The sequence below is a fragment of the Gavialis gangeticus genome, unplaced genomic scaffold (genome assembly GCF_001723915.1).
Source record: "Gavialis gangeticus isolate Ggan-Ray unplaced genomic scaffold, GavGan_comp1, whole genome shotgun sequence".
Classification (NCBI taxonomy): domain Eukaryota; kingdom Metazoa; phylum Chordata; order Crocodylia; family Gavialidae; genus Gavialis; species Gavialis gangeticus.
Window position 1 is genome coordinate 42202768 of NW_017729031.1, and position 9184 is coordinate 42211951.

Sequence of the window (9184 nt, forward strand, 5' to 3'; positions counted from 1 at the left end):
AAAATGGTTTTTTTTTTTTTTTTTTTTTTTTTTTTTTACACTTTTGCCCTAAGCTCCAAGACTCTCTTACTTGTGCATGTAGAAGAAGATGTAGCCGCTTCGGTCTCGGTCACACTGTACGGTGCCCTCTTGAGTTCTGGACACTTCCAGGTCATTGTAGGTGAACCAGGACTGCTTCTTGATATCGTAGACGTCGCTGATGTAATGTCCTTCAAAACGAAAACCGACACTTTTTTTCACGTGCTAGCTCAAAAAACCATCAACTAATTGTTTCGACACCTTGATGAGACTGCCTGGCCTCAAGCAACTTGGAAAGCCCTCATGACTTACGCAGACTCTTCTAGCCCTCTTTTTCTTAGGCTCCTGCCACACATTACATATATTATGCAATAAACTGGTTAATCACGCAACAAATTTAGACCAGCCACATATGCAACGTAATTGTCACACCATCAATGGGTTAATCACAATAAATTCAGACCAGCCACAAGTGCAAAGCAATTATCACACCATAAAAGTGGCCATCCAGCTACAAAAAGAACTGACCAGCTACAACAGTGTTTGTAAAAAGTGCAACCACTTTATAGCTGGTTTCTATCCAGCTTCCATTTGAACGTGTGGTTGGGCCCTACAAAACATCATATTGTTCAGCCACTGGAAAAAGATTTCTTTTGGAAGCTCAATTACAAACTGAAAGGTTATTCTTACTAATTAATAGTGACCAAGAAAATGGATCTTAAATGTTTCCCTGAACCTAGGTACGATGCTGTTACAGTAACTCAACATTACGTATCTTTAACCAGTGCAAGAGCAGTTAAAAGAAGATACCAAAGTGTATATTCCCTACCCGAAGATGATGTGTTTCCAATGTGGCTGACAACACTGATGAGACGATAGGAATGAGGGAGTTCTCCTACCTGGAAAACAGAGTTTAAAAGGATTTGCTTTTATTTTGGCACCGGATTCAGAACAAGTCCTATGGCTAGAATTTGGCCTTGGGTCCTGTGTCCACAGCAGCTGCCTGAACAAGAAATAAACTCAGGTGCATAGAAACTGGACCGGACAACAAGAAAAGAGTATCCCTTGAGAACTGGAGGGTGGGGGACACTTCTGAATTGTTTCCATGTCCCCAGTCACCAGTGGAACAGCACAGCTCTCCCTTTTGGACCAACTGGATGATACGTGCTCTCCATTTTGCTTTGCACTGTCAAGCTAATTTCCCCAAGTAAATGATTTCCACAGATGTCAGTACTAAGTCCACAGAGATAAAGTTAAATAAACCACCCTGGGAGCCAGGTTGGTTACTACAGTGTTAAGAACACCTTTGATAAGCAGGGTGTGGAACTGGCAGTCCATGCCCAGAGGGGGGCACAGAGATTCTCCCCCACAGTGCTGTCAGTAATCAACACACGTTCTTACCCCTTTCTCCATGGCTGTAGCACATGTTCCTTCCAAAGGAGACAAGCAGCTCTCAGGCAGGGCTGCTCCATGGGGCAGAGAGCATAACAGAGAGATGGGAGATGAGCTGTGTGACACATGACCCAGAGCTCATGCACCTTCTCTCCCAACGCCTCAGAGCAACCACTGCATGGTCTAAAAGACTTCCTTTCTTAATGGGCCCATCACCCACTTTGTTTCACACACACACACAAAAAACACTTGTAGCAGTAGTAATCACCCTTTCTTGGTTCCCCCTGCTACACCCCCCTTCCCTTCCCTTCAAAACCACACTCAAGGTTTCTTGGTAGCAATTCTTGCAGTGAGGAAAGCCCTTATATCGTTTTGTCTGTCAAATGAAGAGGGCAACTACTTAACAAAATCAAAGTTCTTTTTCACCCCATTAAAGGGTGAAACTCGTTGTCACCAGAGGAGGTAGAAGTATAGACTTCAGCCAGATTCACCAAGGGATTGGGCCTGTTCTTGGAGGACGGAGGTATCAGGAGCTATTGAGCAGGGGAGTGAGGGGCACGGCTTCTGAATCAGAACATCTTAGACCTTAAATGCTGGAGGCTGTAGGTGGGAGGGGAACAGGGGAAAAATACCCTGGTCAGACCCAGTTCACTCTCCCTTTCAGATTCACTTTTTGCTGCTGTGTGACAAGAGACAGGAGGCAACAGTCTGCCTCAGCACATGGCACCTCTTCTGTTCTTGTGTCTTTTCAAGGTTAACAGATGCATTTGCTCCCAAACAGCAAGTGCTGAACAGCCGAACAAGGGGCTCATTTCTCATTCAGCACCCAAAATCATGGATTGCTACCTCAGCGTTTCTTTTCAGCTCTTCTGCTTCGGCGTCCGAGTACTCCATGTCAAGAACATCCTCGTTCCCAGAGTCCTCGTCAGAGCCAACACTGTCCAGAAGAGAGCTGTTAAACTCTAAATGGCACAAACACAATGATGCTGTGTGAGAAAACATGGCAGGAAATGTATGGGAAAGCAGGCGCGATCACACAACTCGCAAGGCCGTCCAACTCTAGTGGCTGGCCCTAACGAAAATGTTTAAAGTTTCAAGGCTCCTCACGGACAAAAGCAAGGGGCTCTGGGCACTCCAAGAACTTCTCTATTATCTTGTCAGACAAATAAAGTGGAATAACTTATGCTGTATACTGGATTCAAGGAACAGAGCCTACCTATAGCATGCAGATCCATATACAAAGTTCTACCCTTTTATTCAGTAGGTCAAATAAAAAATGCAGAAAGTTACTGCAATATGTAGGCTGCTTGGTAATTTTTATTTATTTATTTTTTTAGCTCCCCTAGCTGAATTTGATTGCACAGTTATACATGCCATAAGCTCTGCAGGTCCCAGATCAAGTGAAACAATGGCACCTCTCTTACTGGGCTGGCTGTCATGTCAATGGAGAAGAGCTATGAACTGTCATTTCAAACCAGGCACTATATTCACAGAGCGGCGTGCTCAGTTCAGACAGGCATCTGAGGCTGCTGTGCGTGGCTGTACGAGAGCCAGAAGGGCAGCAGTGTCCCCCTGGACACAGTGTTCTCAACTCACAGTGCTCTTAGGAGGATTTAACTTTGTACTAAACAAATCTACTTTGTGCAGCTCAGATGGACAAGAGCTTTCTGCTCTTCTGCTGTCCATGGCTAGCAGGGGGAACATGCTCTCTTTTTTAAATTAGGATCATGCCAGCTATTGTGAAAATTCTTTGCCAAAGAGGTTCTTAAAGCCAGCCCTCCAAAAAAATAAACAAATAGATAAATAAAATAAAGCAGCAGCCGGTATTGATCTAACAGCCTCCAGAAGTTTGTTCTCGAGTTGAACGGCTCTTAGCCAAGAAGGCTTTTCTGCCAGCGCTGATATATTTCATCACCAAAGAGAAATTCTGCCCTCTAAATAGGTCACATATGGAAACTCAATGATAGATTAACTAAATCCCAGCCTGCTGCTAGCCTCTGGATTACGAGAATCGCATAAAGGGCCCTAGAAGAAAGTACTGCTGGCTGCTTGTTAAAACAGAACAGCTGCTTTGTAGAGAAAGGTTATTAGCAGACCCCTTTAGGCAGGTATCTGCTGACACTTATGAATGATGTGGTAGCTCATTGAAAGGCATCTGACAAGGTTCAGGGCGTGGAAGAAAATTAAGTGATTGCAAATCAAGAGAATACTGAAATCCCAACACCAAGTTCTCTCAGGCTCCTAAGGACTGAGACAGTGGTAGAGACAATGCACACAGCCTGCTGGAGAAGGCCTTTGTCTGGCTACAACTCCACAGCTGGGGAGTGTGAAGTCAGAAAGCTGCCAACAACGCCCCAGGACACTGGCAGTAGAAACTGGCTGAATCTGAGCTAGGACACACTGCACCACTGAATCTCCAACCCTGGGGTGCTGTGAGATCCTTTTAAGCATGCCACGGAGTGCCAAGCAGTTGGGTGTTGGGTTGCAAACACTACAAGTGAATCACAAGATAAACTGAGAGATTTCGAACAGAAATCCAGGGGCCACAAGCATTCTCTCCTGTTGTGTCCATCCGAGTTGTTCACAACAGAACGGCTCTAGTATTTTCTAGAGTCAAAAACCAACTAGTCAAAAACCAAGCAAAAGCTCAGAGCTTTTCCAAGGGGTCCCTTGAATCCAGTGAGGAGTGCCTTGAGTCTAAAAAGGTTGAGAACTGCCATTTGATTAAATATAAAGTATTACTCATTTTCCTGGATGAACAGGGGCACCCACATGTCAATCTAGCTAAGGTAACGCTCTTCAGATGTCTCAGATGCAGGTGTCTCTTGCCATAGGGAGTTGGCTTTCAGGGAACAGAGAGTTTCAAAACCCATGTGTCAAATGTTTGCCAATGTTACTTAAAAAAAAAGATGAATTAAAGGAATGAACCCCCCACCAAAAAAGCCTAGGACAGTTTCCACTTGAGGGATTTTCCCTGGCCCTTGTTTCCATAATGGAACGGAAACAAGAAAGCTGACACAAGCAGAGCAAAGTCCCATCAAAGAGAAAAAGGACACAAACTCCCAGCTGCCTTTCAGAATCCCACGTGGATTTTGGGCCCCTGAAAAGCAGTGTTATGGAGGGAGTTAAATAAGTTTCACCTTGCAGACTTAATTCGGTAGCTCGCTTGAGGTCGTCATCTTCTTTCTGTTCTCGCGCCTCCTGATTGGAAGAAAATAAAACTTAGTTCGCAGAAGTCCCCGGCTGTTTAAAATTCTTGCAGTGTGCGTTCCCGCTGACACTGCGCTGCTCTGGTTTCTACAACAAACCTGACATTGTCAATTAAAAGTTCCACGCGAAGGAATGTTTGCAACCAGCTAGTGTCCAGTGTTCCTGTGCAAGAGGCCTGGGGGATGGGCCTTAATTAAGACTCGTCAAAGCTGCTGACGGCTTGGTATGCAGCAGAGCATGTCCTGCTAACACCATGTGTTGTCTTTGGGTTGTTGGTTTGAAAAGCATCAGAGAGAGTTCGCGAGTCTTTTATCCAGCAAAAGACTTTCCCCAGTGCACAAAGCCCCTTGCGCTTTCAAAAAACCCCATCAAAAACAGGGTGATTTTCTGTCTGAAATGTAGGACACAGCCCTTAAATTAAAACAGTAAAATGGCTACCATTTGTTTTAAAAGTGCTTGGAGTAACTGAGCCATAAGTTTCACAAAACTCAGGGAAAATTCTTCCTACTTTCCAACCCCAGGGAAAGATTTTGCAAACACTGGCATCAATGAGCAGTGACTGATGTTAGAATCAAAGCTTCTCACCTTCGATCCTAAAGCACTTGGGAATCTGCATTGCTCAGTGTCTGATGAAGTGAACTTGGATTCAGGAACGCTTGGGAGCACTTTCTCTCTGTATGTATCTTATTTAGTCAGCCTATAAAGGTGCATATCTACCTTACCTCCTGACTGACTTCAGACTAACACAGCTAACCACCTCTCAGAACCAAAGCTGGTCACTTCAAACCCTGCTAAAGTTTTGGACGCGTGCCCCTATGCTCCTCCCATCACCCTTCAAAGGGTTCCTTATAGTCACATTTATTCCAGCTGAAGAACAGGGCTGTGATTACTTCCAAAGCCAATCAGCACTGCTCCCCACATGTACTACATAGCAGGGCGATTCATCTCAAACACTTCACAACTGCACCATACCAGATGCCCCTTGACATCTCTTCCAATGCTGTGATTCAAAGCGGGCTCCTTAATTCAGGGTCTGAACACATCCCAGTGCCCTTGACCACAACCCTGTAACTCTGTACAATACAATCAAGTGTGCCAAGGGATTTGTGTTCCAGGCTTGAGACACAGGAGAGAGAGCAGGACACACTGGAGAGTCTAGCAGAGGGCAGTGAAAATGGTTTGGGGGGCTGGAGCACATGACTTGTGAGGAGAGGCTGAGGGAACTGGGCTGATTCAGTCTGGAGAAGAGAAGTGGGTGGGTGGGGGGTGGAATTTGATAGCAGCCTTCAGCTCCCTGCAGGGGGGCTGCAAAGAGGATGGAGCTGGACTGGTCTCAGTGGGGGCAGATGACAGGACAAGGACCAAAGGGCTCAAGTTGCAGCAAGAAACACTGAGGTTGGATATTAGGAAAAACTGTCTCGCTAGGAGGGTAGCAAAGCACTGGAACAGGCTACCCAGAGAGCTGGTGGAGTCTCCATCCCTGGAGGGTTTTTTGGACGTGGCTAGACAAAATCCTGGCTGGGATGATGTAGCTGGGACTAGATGTGACCTCCTGAGGTACCTTCCAACTCTCATTTTCTAAGCCCCCACAGCTGGGAGCCCCATCAGCTGATCTGGGCTGCCAGCCACAGGGGCACCTGGCCACATGTTCAATTACTGGCATCATAGGAACCAGCTTCAAAAGTTATTCCACTTTTTTTGTGGAAAAACTGTGTGGCTTATTCCTTATTTTAAGAAGCCACTAATTGCTTTAACGTGTGGCTGGGTTACAACTTAAGATGTGATAATTAGGAAAAGCTTTGCTGTTAAAATAGTGACGCAGTGGAGCAGGGACTCCCAGGGAAGCTGGGGACTCTCCATCACTGGGAAGTGTTTAAGAAGAGGTGGGACAGCCACTGGGCAGGAATGATCTAGGCATAGCAATGTGTGCTTTACTACAGGGATTTTCCAGGCTTCTGTGCTTTGCTGGTTGCCCCGATCCCCTTTTCTGTTCCATGTGTCAGGGTGTTTTTAAACCTTCCTTAAAGACACTGGGTGTTGACTTCAGCCCAGGCTGGGGCTGGGGACTGGGTTGTGCCAATGCTCCTGCTGGGACCAACCCCACAGGGTCCTTGCTAGACAGTCCTGGCTCCACTCAGGGTCAGACTGATGCCATATTTGGGGTCAGGAAGGAATTCTACCCCATGGTCAGATTGGTATGGACTGGGGGGCTTTGCTTTCCTCTGTAGCAGGAGCATGGCCTCTACCTGGAATCTCTTGGGTGCATATTAGCAGCTTTTTACAGAAGCAGGTCATTGGCTGCTGTTGTTCCCGTTTCACCTGCAGCAGGCTTGGGTCTGAGGTCTGGTGTTGTGTCAGGGTTGACAGCAGTCTTACGAAGGGTTTAGATTACGGATTAGTTTCAGGTGGTTTGGGCAGGGCTGATCCTACCTCATGCAGGGGGGCTGGCTAGATTTGACCTCTGGAGGTCCCTTCCAGCCCCACTTCTCCAGGATTTCTATCGACCGATTAATTCTTAGGTGTAATGTGTGGCAGGGGCCTAAAGCACTTAGGAGTCTGCATCTGCCTGGCTGAAACAACACTATGTCTGGCATGGAGTGCAACCATGTAAGAGTGAATTTCCAGGAATATGACGAAGGGCGAGGAGATTGTCCCCTGGCCCTTATGGCAAAGCCCAACCCCAGGATGGAGAACTGAAACATCAACACAAAGCAGACCAGCTTTTCTGTTCAACCTTCAGCCTCCTGTACGGTAGCAGCGGCAACTATATCAATGACACACTAAGTTGAGTCCAGGCTGTCTAAGCAAATCTAGCCTGACGCACACACAACACTGCACGAACTCTCCGCATCTCTAGATGCCCACATATGACCAAGGGCATTCCCCTTGCCAAATCTGCGTCTGACTGGTAGGTCGATTCCTGGTTAAGGGATCCCTGCAGCACAGGCCTGGAGTACATGGTCTCACAGCTGGAAATACATCAAGCTTCATCAGGTACAGAATGGGGCTATCTGTAGCTCAGCACCATGCTCTTCCTGGCCCACGGTTTGAACTGGGTCTTTGGGTACTCTGGGCTGTAACTCATGGTGCAGGCTTTGGACTTTTTTTCTGAGCAACCTGCCTGCACACCTCATGGGATCTCACAGCCATAGGGCGGCAGCTGATCACAGCCTGGTTTAAGTGAGGGTTGCGGTGGAAAGGACTCTCTTGGTGTGGTGGTCTGCTGCTGGGGACCCAGCTCCTTGGACTCTTGTCAGACCTGGTTGCAAAGCCTTAATGGGATGTGAATTAGAGGAAGGGAAAGGAAATCAGCGCTTCCAAGATTCCTCCTAAACTGTGTTTACATTCAAGCCTACTATTCATTCATTAGACTAACCTGCTTTTCTGAGCCTACTCTCTTCCAGATTGGCATCACAGGGAGACCATGAGCTGCCTGGGTAATGGGCCAGCTTGCCCTTGGGTTCCTGGGGAGAGATGCAGGGGTAGGAAAATGTGCTCTTACTTGCTCTTGAAGGCTCTGAGCCAGCGCCTGCTGCAGTTCCTGCTCCTCTCTCTCCCGCTCCATGTCATACTGTTGAAGCCAGTCGACCTCCCCCTGGGCGCCTTCCGGAGTTTTGTTTTCTTTATTCTCATCAAAATCCTTCGTGATTTCTGTGAAGTTGGCAGGACCTGAGGAAGCCAAGAGGATATTTAGGTTCTTTTCCCCCCACTCCATTCTTTGTTTGTTACCAGCTAAACCCTTTCCACACTATTCAACTCCTGGGAGCACAGTGATGTCTGGGGCCAGTGTTGGTTAGCTCTGGGAATTCACAGAAATCATACAGAAGTCGGGCTAGAAGGGACCTCCAAACGTGAATTCATATAATCATAGAGAAGGATAGACGGGGTAAAAAGAAAGTACCAGGTAATGTGGGGCCTCTGCAAGACACACTAGGAAATCTGGTCGTCACATCAGACAACAAAGCTAACCTATTTAACAATTTCTTTGCCTCCATTTTCTTGAGCAGGGACTGGATCAGCCCCCCCACCAGGCCCTCCGCAGGCCCCAGGGGAGGCACACCCAGGCCTAGGGTCAGGGAAGATCTAGTCAGGGAACATCTAGAGAGACTGGATGTATTTAAATCAGCAGGTCCGGACGATCCCCACCCCCGAGTGCTGAGGAAATTAGCTGAGGTCATTGCGGGACCCCTGGCACAGCTGTACGAGCACTCGTGGTGCTCTGGTGTGGTGCCAGAGGACTGGAAGAGGGCCAATGTGGTTCCCATTTTCAAAAAAAGGGAGGAAGGACGACCCAGAAAACTATAGGCCAGTTAGTCTTACCTCAATTCTGGGTAAGCTTTTTGAGAGAATTATCCTGACACATGTCCACGAGGGGCTGGGGGGAGATGATGCTTAGGAGCAACCAACATGGGTTCATTAGAGGCAGGTCCTGTCAGACCAACTTGGCAGCCTTCTATGACCAGGTCACCAAACCCTTGGATGCAGGGGTAGCAGTGGACAGTCTTTCTGGGCTTTCCGAAGGCCTCTGACACTGTCTCTCACCCCGTTCTCACTAAGAAATGGG

General features: G+C 47.3%; 1 protein-coding gene across 3 annotated transcripts in view; it reads right to left on the reverse strand.

The window, feature by feature from the left end:
• The window catches only part of USP37 (ubiquitin specific peptidase 37), a 62413-nt gene that overhangs the window by 4870 nt on the left and 48359 nt on the right, over positions 1-9184 (reverse strand). For all 3 annotated transcript variants that reach the window (XM_019522660.1, XM_019522658.1, XM_019522659.1), the window contains exons 19-23: positions 8123-8289; positions 4551-4611; positions 2257-2372; positions 848-917; positions 71-209 (exon numbers count right to left, since the gene is read on the reverse strand). In XM_019522660.1, coding sequence (XP_019378205.1) covers positions 71-209; positions 848-917; positions 2257-2372; positions 4551-4611; positions 8123-8289 — 553 coding nt within the window. The remainder of the gene's footprint in view (positions 1-70; positions 210-847; positions 918-2256; positions 2373-4550; positions 4612-8122; positions 8290-9184) is intronic.